Consider the following 14,906-nt stretch of genomic DNA (forward strand, 5'->3'; position numbering starts at 1 on the left):
TAGCACAATGGCACTACTAAATATACAGAACCAACTGATATTGCCAACATCCTAGCAGATAGGTTCAGTGCTAACTTTACCCCCCTCTCATCCCCTAGAGGGCCCATCTCTATACCGGAAGAATGCAAAGTTCCTATAATCCCGGCTGCACAGGTAAAAAACACACTCTCCAAAGCCAAGAACACAGCATCCATGGGACCTGACAACATCCCAGGCTGCGTTCTACATGAACTACAGAATGAACTGGCACCCTACTTAAGTACCACGTTCAATCATAGCCTCACCTCAGGCTTTGTACCCACTGAATGGTGCACTGCGACGGTTATCCCACTCCACAAAGGGGGAGCCACGACAGACCCCGGAACTACCGCCCCATTAGCCTGACGAGCATGGTCTGCAAGGCCATGGAACGTATCATCGTGGAACTCATAAACAAAGACATTGGAAAATCTACAAACTCTGGACCCTACCCGGTTTGGATTTGTAAAAGGCAGATCATGTCTCCTAAACCTGATTGCAGTCACCAAAGCCATAGACGAGGGTAAAATGGTTCACACAGCTTATCTAGATCTCGCCAAGGCTTTCGACACCATCCCCCACTCTGGAATTATAGATAAGCTCACTAAACTAGTGTCACAAGATGGGTTGCCAACGGCTCACGGACAGAACCCACACACTGTGGAAGTAGCGGATTCCAAATCCGACATCAGACTAGTGACAAGTGGAGTACCACAGGTTCAGTCCTGGGTCCTCTCCTGTTTGGCATCTACTTATCTGAAAGTGCAGGCCAACACAGAAGGTCTTTGGCTAACAAAGTTTGCAGATGACTGCAAACTAGGAGCCATAATCGAAACTCCTAATGATGTGGACAAACTACAAAAGGGCCTCACTGAGACAGATACCTGGTGTCAAAGCCATGGCCTGAAGCTCAATGCTAAAAAGTGCACTGTCACCCCTTTTGGTAAAAACTATGTACCCATGAACTACCACATAGCTGGTAGTCTACTTAATGCCGAAAATGTGATGAGGCCTTGAGACACAGGTGGACAGTAGTCTCTCCTTTGATAATCACATCGCCACAGTGGTCAGGAAATCCTTCTACATGGCTCATCTCATCACAAAAGGATTCAAGGAGTCATTGTTCCCCTCTACTCATCACTCATTAGACCCATTATAGAGTAAAACGCCCCTTTTGGTATGTACCTCACAAGACCTCTACAACAACTGGAAAGGCTGCAGAAATACCTCACAAAGAGGATTACTGGCCTCAAACAGATGCCCTATGCAGACCGTCTCAAACTACAGCTTTACTCCATCGCATATCACCTACTCAGGGGCGATCTCTGCCTAACATACAAAGCTATGTCAAACTCAGAGCTGTTGGACATGCTCAACTTAAAGAAATCCCAATCCCTCCAAGCTACACGCTCTAGGGACCTAAACCTTGTCACTACAATAAACAGAACATGCTGGAGGGATAGATTCCCGTCCCAGAGACTTCCCATACTCTGGAACAGACTACCTATCTATGTCAAACAGAGCTCATTAGCACTCTTCAAGAAAAATATTGATGATTGGATGGGAAATGGGAAATTCACCCCGGGGATCACTTCTGTGGCTCTGCTCGACAGGAGCACAGGAAAATAATTTTCTTGGGTGGCGAAAGCCAGGGTACATTTTTTGGCTATGCTTGTATGGGCCCTAAGGCCGATAGCCTAGTACCTACCTATGAAAGTGAGACCACTGTCCACGTGTGTCCCCAAGTCTCTCATCACACTTTCGATGTTTAGTGTCATGCCACCTATGTGGTAGTTCATGGGTACATGTTTTTTTCCAAAGGGGATAACTATACATTTCTTGGCATTAAACTTGAACCCATGGCTCTGGCACCAGGCATCTGTTTCTGTAAGGCCCTTTTGTAGAACATCCACATCATTTGGTGATTCAATAATGGCTCCCAGTTTGCAGTCATCTGCAAACTTTTTTAGCCAGCGTCCCTTAGTGTTGGCCTGTACTTCAGAGAAGTAGATGCCAAACAAGAGTGGTCCCAGGACTGAACCCTGAGGTACTCCACTTGTCACTTGTCTGGAGCTGGATTTGGAGTCGGCTACTTTTACAGTCTGGGTTCTGTCAGTAAGCCAGTTGGCAACCCATCGAGTGACGTAGGGATTTATGCCCAGCTTAGTATGTTTATCTAGGATTCCAGAGTGGGGGATGGTGTCGAAGGCCTTGGCGAGGTCCAGATAGGCTGTGTGGACCACCTTACCCTTGTCCACAGCTCTGGTGACTGATTCGAATAAGTCAATCAGATTCAGGAGACAAGATCGGCCCTTCACAAACCCAAACTTGGTGGGGTACAGTGTCTGGAGGTTGCCAATGTCTTTGTCTATAAGTTCCATGATAATGCATTCCATACCCTTGCAGATCAGGCTTAGTACATTAGATAGAGAGAAAATCAGTCCATGGTAGGGCAAAACGGTTTTAGGTTAAGATGAAGCAACAGAATTGGTAAATGGCAATGATTTCAGTGCACGGTAGAAAGACATGGGGTGGAGAAGGGTTTATTTTGGAACGTGACATAGGCATTCCCATTTGGCTGATAGATGAGAGAATAGCTGAGATTTGAAATTGGTATGGTTTGGAAGGTTGCAAAGGTGGGGGGATCTACTGCTTGGCTAAGGAGTAGGACAGTCATGCTGGTTTGTGGTCCTGAAAAAGATTTTGGTTTGTGGATCTGAGTTGGCAGTTGGGTATATAGGGTTTTAAGGATGTAGTGAGAGATGGGGAGTTTATGGGTTTAAAGATGAGCTTATGGGCAATGGTGAGTTGTGAGGTAGTTGGGGGAGTTCAAGACAATTGAGGGGGAGTGGCAGTAGTGGGCTGATTTTTTTGAATTGGTTGCAAATTTGCAGAACTTGTGGTAGCAGGATTCAAGTTTGGATCGTAAGCAGAAGTGGAGATTTATGAACAGAGGGGCACCATACCTCAGGGAGGAGAGCAGGAAGATGGATGCCAGGGTTTGACAGGTAGAGCGGCTGAAGAAGCGGTTGTGTCTGTAGAGAAGACCTATTTTTTGGTGTTTTTTTTTTTTTATTGTGGAGTGGATGTGGGTATCACATTTTAGTTCATCATCAATGATTGCCTTAATATCCTTAAAAACAACATTAGCAGCTAACATAACCATATGTTGGTGGAAAGGTCAGGGAAAAGCAAGAGGTCAAAACACTTCACTGCAGAAATAAGAAATAGCATTCTGCAGGCACTTTAACACAACTTTCATAATAAAATTATAAAAATCATAGGTGTTACTCCACTGACAATTATTTAGTGTATCTTTGAGTTATACGTAGCATCACATGCAATAAGGCAAAAAGATAATGTATCCCTACAAACACACACGTTATATATATTTTCTTGTACTCCACAGTAGCATACACAAATCGGCTATATTATTGATACAGCTCAAATACAAACACAGAAAGAAACAAAGAAAGGACGATGTAGTCGACCTATTTCAGCTATCCACAATATATTTACACAAACCTAAAATAATATAGACTTCCGTATAAACTAAACTTTTTTGGCATTTCCATTCTGCATGGACGGCATCTTTTCATTTCTGAAACACGTAAATGAAACAGTTTATTAAAATTCACGATACAAGATGCTCCAGTGCCTTGCTAACAAACATCAAAAAAGTGGCATTTACAGATATGCGTATTAATATAATTTCTTTCTTTGCGAAATAATTATGTACAAAGACCTTAAGTCAGGGATATTTCAAACTACAAGTACTAAACTCGCATTGCTGGTTATATAGCTCTGAAAACATAAATAGACCGAGGCCACCGAACAAAAAAGGCAAATCGATGACGGCTGATAGATAATGAAATGCTGTCATTTAACATGCCTAACTGTATATACTTATTTAAATTCAAGGACTATCATTATATGCAACTCTGTAAAACCGGAGACAGACATTGGTTCAGATAGGTCAGCGATATATCCAACAACATATATTGTCAACCTGTAAAATATACATAAGCCATATTATTGTAGTACTCACCAATTAGCGGAACGCAAAATGTAACAGGCTTTAACTAATCAATACTAAGATCGCTTCTTATTTCATGAAAGAACACGTATGTCCTTAAATAATAGCGATTTTGTAAACCATAGAGCAGACAATTAAAATAGTATTTCTATACTCTTCTTATTTGTAAACTATTGCAAAACCACTGGTATACTATCCACCGACTATTACATTTATTCATTGAAACTTCTACACCGGAATTTCGCGCCATAAACGTCACCAGTGCGCCATTTGCCATAAACGTCATTACACGCGACAATGTTTGGCTAGCAATTGGTTTCTTAAATCGGGGTTGTTTAAAGATGGCAAATCGTACTGTTAAAGATGCTCATAGCATTCATGGAACTAATCCGCAGTACCTTGTAGAAAAAATAATCCGTACAAGGATTTATGAGTCTAAATATTGGAAGGAGGAGTGTTTTGGTCTTACTGGTGAGGAAGCAGAATTTACTTATTTTTTAAATAATTTATTTAATGTATCTTGTATGCTTGTGTATTTTTGAATTGCTTAATGTATTCTGTTAGATATTGCACGGCAGTTGTGCTGTCTTTTATTCTGTTGTATATAGTTTAAGCTTGTTGAGTGCTTTCGATTTAAAGTTAAGTAATCTTGGGGTTTACTATAGTGTTTTTGTGCTCTTGAGAGTTGTGTTGAGATGTATCAAAACATTTGGTTTTGAGTGCTGTGTAATTGAACGCTTTTCCGATGCAGTGTCTATTCACTGCCCCGTCCTGGATATCAAAAATTTGTTTTTCAGTCTTCTTTCTCTAAACTGTAGAATGCGTCTTAAGACGTGGAACACTTATTAACAGCTTGCTAACCACTTCAGTTGGGAAGTTCACTGTATGGTTGAAATCCTAGTGTTCAGCTGTGCACTGCATGGTTGAAATCCTAGCTTTCAACTGTTCTTGACATACTTCTCGACCTTCAGATCAGAGAATCAGGGACACCTAAATAACGTAGAATACACATATTTAAATAAGTACAATAATGGACACCAACATGTTCAGTCATAGAAATACAGGACATAATTTTAAACATGTTTTATTAGATAATTGTATACATAGACATGCTCAAAATAGAGGATGTTTTATATTTTTTCAGACAAATCTATAAAATTAAAGTAATACATGCTCAGCTCATCCCTTACACGTACTCATAAAGACAGGTGTATAAACATTTGCAAAACACAGGTGCTTTAATACAGAACAGAAGCAATACACAGAATAAGGCAAGTACATTTGGACTGTTGATTCAACTTCAGCATTTTGGCAGGCAGAGGTGGTTTCTGCACTGATGCCATGGTGGAATGTTCTTTGTTATAAGCAGCTGTTGCTTTTCTTGGCGTAATTGAAGTGTATTAACCCACTGTTGAGTTTGTGCAGGAATGGGTGTGTCTGCCATGATTGACATGCAGGAGGGCGGGGATTAAAAATGGCAATGACAGGCTTATGTGCAGGGAGCCAAAGAAATAGGGAAAGGTTTTTAAGCTTGGTGTCCTAAATCTAAAAGCCATTACTGGGCTGTCTATCTTAGCAACGTCGAATGTGTGGTATCATCCGTGATTTGCCAGTCCACAGTACCGTGTTTTCTGTTTGTAAATGTAACTGTACAAACAGTTCTTGCTTGTGTACTTTTCCATTATCGGGGCAATACTTTAAACGCGGTTGCTGAGCTCTGGATCTAGTGTCTTGTCATGTCTTTTCGATGTTGTGTAAAATGTAGAATTGACATGTCATTTTTTAAGTATTATCCAGTAAAATATTTTATACATCTGGTTAGATAAGAGTGGAAGGACATGAGAAGACACTGGATTCAGAGCTCAATGACTGGGTTTAAAGTGTTGCTCTTATAACGGAAAACGTTACAGCAGGTTATCAAGCACTTCTTTGTCAGACATTGTCTATCACTTTGTACCACTCATTCAAAATCAAACTAAAAGGAAACTTCTTTAAATGTCCTTTTTCTACATTATATGTGTTTCTGTAGAAATGACATCTTTAGCTGACGTCTCTAAGAAAGACACAAATGATTCAGCATGTAAAATACAAGTGTTACTATATGCGGCACGCAGGACGGGAAACACTTTAAATGCTTTATCATGTCTTTTAACCGGGTGCGTGTAAAATTTATAAACACCATCTTCTTTATAAATATTAAGTAAATACATAAGTGAATGGATTTGGAGCTTAGCAACCACATTTAAAGTGTTGCGTTTTTATGTTATGCATACGTTTTTTCTTTATAATCTAATTTTTTGTGCGCAATCAAATGGGCGGTGCAGTCAAAATGCTCGCAGGCGGGGTTTGGGAGAGGCTTGCTACTGCCCATCTGGTGGGTTAATACACTTCAATTACGCCCTTTTCTTAATGCTTCTAGAATGTCCTTTGGATAGTTCCCTCAGCAGCACTCATACGCATTAATATTTATTGCTAATAAAGAGTTTAACGTTTTTGGGCCAAGTGACTATAACACTCGGTTTCTACTTTGAATCATGCTAAATTCCTGTTCTGCTTCACTGTTTGAGTGCAGCAAGCAGAGAATGCTTTGCATTAGCTTTTGAAATGTTGGGAGGTCTTTTACTGCAGGCCTACCAAGCACCATGGACCAGTACTTTAGAAAATTGATGACTGATTAGAAAATTACTGATTAGATGCATCAGACCACACAGTTTGCAGCTGTCCACTCTCTTGAACTACAAAAACTGAGACGAGTGTCAATATCTGCAATAACAGTTGAAGAAAGCTGCATTTTCATAGCTGGATCCAATAAGCTTGCCATGTTGTGCATGAGATAATCTTTTGCAGGGAAGTGTTTTTTTTATTTTGTGTAGGACTGCAGAGTGAAACTGCTTGGCTGTCTTGAAAAGTTTCTGCTCCACTGTAGTACCCCAGATATCATCTATAGTTGTCCAAATATGTTTCAGTATCCGGGCCAATAAGAATTTCACTGTCTCATATGATGTCTTGCACTTCAAGTATTGAATCCATAGTGCTTACATTGCCCAAAATCTGTGTAGCAATTGGTTTAAGTACCCTACTAGCATGTGCTTGTGGTGTTTTCTGGATGTCATTATGCAATGCAAGCAGTTTGCTTTCTCTGCTTTGCGTTTGCACATTGAAGTTATACAGTTGTTCAGTGGTATAGTGCAGGAACAGAAATGTCAGCTTAATGTCATGACTCTGCAGTTTCTCAGCTATTATATCCACTTTAACAGACTGTGGTCCATTGGGCAAAAAGTAGGATCTTGGGGTGGGTGACGAGACTAGCCTTCGAATGGGGGCACATCTGATTAATTTTGAGAGGTTCAATATCCATGAACAGTGCAAACTCTTTAAGCTTCTGCTGACACTGCATTGCTGGAAAAGTGACAGTAAATATTGGCTATCAATTCTCTACAGGTACAGCCATTGCTTTTAAACCAGATTTAATACACAAATCTGCAATGTTACATAAGCAGCCCATGTTGAAAATATGTGGATTAACCTGTTGTAATCCTGATAGCACAGAATTCCACTTACCAGTCATGGATACAACATTGTCTGATGAATAAGCCACCACGTTGCTCACTGGAATGTCAGACTTGCTCAGAGTCTACATTACACAGTCATAAATGGCTTGGCCATTTCCACTGACACAAGCAGGTATGTCACGGAATCTAATTTACCAATGCCACGGTTTAAAAAAAAAAAAAAAAAAAAGTAAAGTAAAATCACAAGCAATGTGTCATCCTTATTATCTGTACTCTGGTTGAGGTACAAACAGTATGGCACTTTGACAAACTTGTGAAACATCTCGCTGATACTTTGGCCACATTACATCCCTTAAAATGCAAGCAGCCTTTCTTGGTCCACTGGTCTTGCAATACATCTTCCTGTACTTCAAGAACTGATTCCCAGTTGTACATGCAAGTTTTATTCAACTAGGCTCATAAAGGCTACTTTTGCCTCCTGTGTGGCAAACAATTTCCTCCCAGTCAAATGTCTGCTGCTCATCTTTTGCATTTTGGTGTCCATATGCTATTGCAGGATCATTCTTCCTCCATGTCCAACATTAATATTAGTAGCACCGGTCGTCTTGAAAAATGCATAGCCTGGGCCACACCTGCTTTCCAACATTAATATTAGTAGCACCTGTCGTCTTGCAAAATGCATAGCCTGGGCCACACCTGCTTTCCATCACCTAGTCAAAGGTGGTCTTCCACCTGCTTTGGAATGCAGTCATTCACTTCTCAGAGGCAGTATCATTGAAGAAAAAGAGGGGGTGTAATTAGAAATCTTCAAGGTAATTCACAAGTGTACTGTGAAGTTTTACTTTAACTTGCAGTAAAATGAAGTTTGTATGATGCAAACAGTAGTCAAAAAATCTTACCCTTTTGAGTTGTTGCACTATAACAGTGTAATAGAGTTTGTGTTGCACCCCCTTCCATTGTGACTTGTTATGCGATTTCAGCCATTACTTTGGTTCTGAAGAACATTAATGATTCAGATAAAAAGATAAGCGTGCAAGCCAGAAATCCTTTTAAACTTCTATAACTCAATAAGACTGAGTAATGCACAGCACCACACACAGTCATAAAATGTGAATGAGCATTCTTGCAAATCACAATATATCCAAGATGAAGCTCATTATTGCAAATGACTCTCTTAACACATCCGAGAAGAAGCTCATTATTGCAAATGACTTGTAATGCAGCCAAGGCAATTATTGCAAATGATTTATAATGTCTCTAAGAAAATGATTGTTAATGTTTCCTAACACATCCAAAAATAGCTCATTATTGTAGATGATTCATAACACACCCAGGAAATGCGTACAAGGAGCATGTTGTAAAACTGACAAGTCAAGGATACAGTACTGCACATCATTACTTAAACTTAGCTAAGTTTTGGTTAACTGTTTTGCGTTAATATTTTTCAGAAATATATGAAGCATAAGTGTCTCACAATTAGTTAAATTATGGATGCCTGGTATGCAGTACATCTTCAAACTTTTACTCGCAATCTAAAGACAAACACTGGGGACAAACGAAAAATCTGGGGGTGAGGGGCAAAGGGCTGAAATCATGGAGGGATACTAGTTTTTTCAGTGCTGCTCCTTAAACTTTGTGCGTCAATAGGTTGTGTAGTAACGTGCAGTTTTTGAAATCACTTTGTAACATAATCTGTGTCATACAGTCTCTCACCCCATTCAAGAGTACTATATTTTAGTCCACCAGAGCATGCCTTGCTTCTTAAACAACCCAAAGTGCTGCAGGCCAAATCGCTCGAGCATCATAGTCCTAGAATCAACACTAACTGCAGGGTGTAGTTAACTAGCCCTAATAAACAAAATCAGCATTGCCTTCAGAGTAGAGTACTACAGAAGTTCTTTTCACCCTACAAATAATAATCGGTTACCACTGCCTGCCTTTCCTAAAACTGGTTTTGAGAGAAAAGGTGGTGAATTACAGTTCTAGACTTATTTTGTTTTAGAACTTATTTTGTTTTAGAATACTTATCATTTTATATTTTCTTATTTAGTCAGTGCCAAAACATTTTAACGACTATAACATTCTCTGTTTGGTTTGTTTACAAAGTACAAAATCCCAGAAATATTCCCTGAAAGAACAAATATGGCAAACAAAGCAGACTAACATTTGCAGAAAGTTAGTCAGTTGGGAAAATGTAATGCAATGATAATAATTAGTTAAAGACCTTTGCTTCAGAAAGTATATACTAGACTTGTTTTGTTCCAGAAGACATTTAATTCACTTTTTTTTTTTTTTTTAATTCAGTTGCTCTCCTCACAATTCCCATGTAACATTCTTGTCTACACTCAGTCAACTAACAGTATATTTAAGACATACAACCTGAAATACTAAAACTTACTATATTATTACTATTGGCTGTATGTGGTATATTTAGCAGTGTATAACAAACCAACTTCTGCTTACCACTTATTCTTAAGACATTTGTATTGTTTTTATTTCTTTCATCTATACATGTGTAAACACTCTTCATAAGAGAAGCATGCAGTTAGATAAAAGTCAGCAGCAGAAAATCAACTTGAAAGGCCACATTACTTATACTGTTAGTAAATGGTGCTCACTAAATTAAAATGTCTTTCATTGATAATTCATTGTGCATATAAATAGGCTCTTGTAAAAACATGGCATCACAAATAATTACTTTGATTGGGTGAAGGCTGCCAGCCTAGCCAGTTAGAATTTTGTAGATAATTCTGTCATCTGTAAATATTAATGTAAACCATGGGCTTGTGTCTTAAATGGTAAAAATAGTGATACATGTGGAACTGAAAAAATGTAACGGTGCACTCTACTGACCAAGAAAAGCATGTTGTGAGCCTTTGATCTAAACACGGCTCTAGTCTGCCTAAAGGAATTATTGCTGTTGTTTTTAAGGCCAGATTTAATGGCCAGAATTTGCATGCATAAATGTCCTTTATTGCTCTGGTTTCTGCCCAGAGGTGAAGAATGTAGTTTCTGTTAGCCTGAGAACCCAAGGAAGTGTGAAGAATGATTTAATGTGAACCAGGAATGTGAATTTAAAAACTGAGAGAATCAGAGCATTAAGCCTTTTTGTCTTGACCATCCAACTCATCAGCACTTTGCCTAAGTTATGTATGTAAGTTTATCTTGGACTTGTTTTCTCTTTAATCTTTCTAGTTTCTAGCTATTTCTAACTGTTTGTCTGTGATGTCAGAACTGTACTACTGAATTATTTTAAGTATTTCTCTGATATCTGAACTCTTGACTAGCACGGTGTAGTAAAAAGTTGTGTGTGTCGGTTACTTGGGCAGGGACATGAAGCACTGATTAGATAGGGTACTGGAGGTTTTAGCTTGCAAACTAGGCTGAGATCTAGACCCTATAGCTGTGCCAGTGGGGAGTCTCATTGGGGACCTGGAGAGCAAGGGAGCGACCAGCCCCAGACTGCCTGTGATCTCTGTGTGCTCTTAAGAGAAATTGCACTTTACTGTATGTATTTGTATTTGTTATCCTTTCCTCTTATATGAGACGCCCCCTCACTGGTGTTAATGGTGAGGATTGAGGCTTCTTGATTGCTGGGCCAGGGCACGGGCGTCACAATTACTACAAAATAAAAACATGCAAAAACGTCACCCTCTGTTTAATTTTCCCAGTTGCATATTATTAACCATACTATCACAAATAGCCACAGACCCTCTTTGCTATAAAAACAACACAAGTAAATGCAATATAGATGCTCCTATGCAGCTTCTTCTAATTCACTGTGTACCCCCCCAATAAAAAAGGCTGAAATAATTACATTTGTCACATTGCCCAGTCCTGTTGAGTCCCTTTAAAAATTCACTTTCCAAACATATTATTCTTCATATCTTTTGTGCACTCTTGCAGCAATGAGCATCAGAAAATCTGTTACATTTTAATTTTCTTATCCGTGGCACTAACAGCATTAAAATAACAGTGTGGTGGCAAACACAGTTGTACATTACATGTCTTCATTGTGGATTGCATTCTTGGAGTAAAGGCACATGTTTTCATATCCCACAAATGCAGAAATTCTTTAGTTAGGCCTGTGCTACATCAAGATCACCCACTCAAGATAAATGGAGAAATTTCCAACTGCTTGTATAATTGCTCTGTTTTTCTAAACAGAAAGCCAGCCAGCTCTCTAAAAGTTCCTTAGTTGCTTATCTTAAACAAAAAGGGCATATTTTACATGGGATTTGACCCCAGACCTTTTGTTGATTTTTTAACAGTAATAACTTTGGAGATGCCCTCTACTCCAGTCGAATGTCCATGACTTGGAACTTAACCCTCCAGCGATCTTCCTCTGTTTGTCTGCTTAATATATGTCTTATCTTGTTTCGCATGTAAACTCATCCCAAATATCACATTACAAGATACTCTGTGCAATCTGTTTACTGTCACCCTGTTTACTTTATTGTACCAAAACTCCATCACCTACACCATGTACGTTTTTTTTTTTTTTTTTTTTTAAGAATTTGAAATAGTGACATAGTCACATCTATATAAATTCATGATTATATATGTATAGCTTCATAGGTGTGTACTAGGCTAATGGCCCTGGGGCCTTTACAAGCATAACCATAGGATTACCCTGGCATCGTGCCACCCGACCTTAGTTCCCAGTGCCTCTGTCGAGTAGAGCCACTGGAGTTATCTCTGGGGTGAATTTTCTATTTCCCATCCACCCGTCAAGATTTCTCTTAAAGGGTCAGTGAGGTGCTCTGCTTGACATGTATGGGAAGTCTGTTCCATAGCATGGGCAGTTTCTGGGTTATGAACCTGTCCCTCCAGTATGTTCTGTTTGTGTTTAATGAGGTTGAAGTCTCTGGAGCGTGTGGTGCAGAGGGATTGGGATTTCTTTTAGATGTAGCATTTCTAAAAGGTGGGTCAGACATGGCTTTGTAAGTCAAGCAGAGATCCCCTCTAGGTAGGCGATATGAGACGGAGAATAGTTGGAGTTTTTTTGAGTCTGTCCACATAGGACATATGTTTAAGGCTTAGGATCCTCTTTGTGAGGTACTTTTGCGGCCTCTCCAGTTGTTGCAGGTGTCTAGTGAGGTACATGCCAAATGGGGCATTTTACCTTACTATACCTACATTGTAACTCGCTGTATAACACATGAAACTTTGTTTTCTACCATTTTTATGTGCTGTTTATGCTCCTATATATATATATATATATATATACGCCTTTTTATGTATAACTTTTTATATGTATAATGTATAAATTCCGTTCTTCTGTATATGTTACTACTGAAATAAGATTACAACCTATGTCTCTTGCTGTATCAATTGGGGCTTTTCCCCCGGGCCTAAAGTAGGGGTACTGTTTGGTATCCCAAAGATCCATAAAAGCCCTGTGAATCCCCCATTTAGACATATAGGGTCTTCACAAGCTGTGACAGAGGGTATTTCACTGGTCATAGACGCCGTTTTAAATCCAATCATATCAAATTTAAAGTCCTATTTAAAGGATTCATGCGACTTTTTGGAGAAAATAAAAGGGTTTTCACATGGTTTTGGATTTGATATTGATTGTCACTTGATGCTAACCGTAGATGTAGTTTCCCTGTCCACCAGTATTCCACACGTAGAAGGAATTAAAAGCAGTAAGAATACATCCTTGGGGCATAATATCAACGTGTTGTGCAACTTACTGGTGTTGGTTTTAAACAACAATTATTTTCTGTTTAAGAACATCTATTGTAAACGGACAAAAGGGATAGCCATGGGGTCTCTGGCAGCCCCGGCATATGCAAATATAGGAATGGCCTTTTGGTAGACTACTGTTCTAACACAATTGTATAAAAATACAATGTACATTATTACTCTAGATTTGTGGATGACTTGTTTTCTTTTATTTTAGAGGCAAGTCACACGGCGGTAGGCAGTTTTGTAGCTGACATTAATAGCACGTCTAGATACTTGAAATTTAAGGGTGGCTGTGGATTAAGTATTAATTTTTTGGATGTCAACCTGGTTTGGAATGAAGGTAATAACTGGTTTGACAGTAGAATATATAGGAAAGATACATTTACCAACGGGTATCTACCAAAGTAACCATCTGCTTTTGATAAAGAAAAATGTTCTTTAACGTGCAAGCCGGATGACTACAGATGAAGCGGGTGTTATGGATGAATTTGATAATATAACTGATATGTTTGCGACAAGGGGTTATGAAATTAAATATTTAAATTTAAACATGAAGTTTTAAAGAAAAGAAATTGTACCTACCCCCCTATTCTTAGGAAATCCTTAGTAAAGAATAAAGTGGTTTCCAACCAAGGGGAAGTAAAAATTGGTGTAACGTTTAGTATGTATATGACTGAATTGTCCCCTTATTAGGAACGTTAGCAACAATTGGAAGATTTTGGAAGGTAATAAAGACCTTTTGGATGTAGTAGGGATAAAGCCCAGTTTTGTGTATCGTAGTAACTATAATATTAAGAAATTGTTGGAAAGGGATGACTGCAAAAATTTTCATAGTTTTCGAAATGTCACTAATTAAAAAGGTATGTACAAATGCAGGCCTTGTAACTTGTGTAGGTATATACTAGAGGGCCCCTACATAATGCTGGCCCATGCACAACAGACCTTGAAGGTTCCAGGTTATTGTACTTGTTAATCAATCCTCTGGTTGTACATTAGTTTGTGTAGTGGATGTGATGCATGTTATGTGGGGATGACCACCAGCAATTTAATGGAACGTATGAGGGAACATACCTATTATATTAAAGTTAAAATGACAAAGTGCACTTTACAAGCATTCTGTTTGAATGTAAAAAATACAAGTTTTTATTTTCTGTACTGAAAGTAGTAGAAGGTGATCTGATGGGTGGAGATTACAAAAATTACTTGAAACAGAGAGAGACATTATGGCAGGTGAGGTTAGAGGCTGATAAAAGCCGGGGTTAAATGAAATCATTAATATTTAAATGTTTTTTAAAGAATAGGAAATTAAGGGTTAGGAAGAATTGACTTTATAAATTTGTATTTAATGTGTGTAGAAACATATATGTATTTTTATTATGTGGATTTATTTAAAACATTTTTATACAATTAAATGGAATAATGAATTGATATTGATTTAATTTTTTATTGGTTAGCTTATATATTGGTAGAGTGGTTTTGTATGTGGTATTCTGAAGAAGTTATTCTTGACGAAAGTGTCAAAGTTCTTGTATGCTAAAGAAAGTTTTCTCTGGCTTTTATTGACCATCAGCAACCCTTGCCTACAAATGTTAAACATCTTGCTAACATTTTTGTTGTCTGGCACATACTCTTGCATGGCGGTTCTA

At 38.7% G+C, this 14,906-nt stretch overlaps 1 protein-coding gene across 1 annotated transcript in view; it reads left to right on the forward strand.

Moving 5' to 3' along the window:
• The first annotated feature begins 4,334 nt into the window (after window positions 1–4,334).
• The window catches only part of PRPF38A (pre-mRNA processing factor 38A), a 437,126-nt gene continuing 426,554 nt past the window's right edge, over window positions 4,335–14,906 (forward strand). Inside the window, exon 1 of the mRNA XM_044086853.1 lies at window positions 4,335–4,525. Within this exon, the coding sequence (XP_043942788.1) occupies window positions 4,396–4,525 (130 nt within the window). The 5' untranslated portion in view covers window positions 4,335–4,395. The remainder of the gene's footprint in view (window positions 4,526–14,906) is intronic.

The sequence above is a fragment of the Protopterus annectens genome, chromosome 10.part0 (genome assembly GCF_019279795.1).
Source record: "Protopterus annectens isolate FY-2018-M chromosome 10.part0, PAN1.0, whole genome shotgun sequence".
Taxonomy (NCBI): Eukaryota; Metazoa; Chordata; order Ceratodontiformes; family Protopteridae; genus Protopterus; species Protopterus annectens.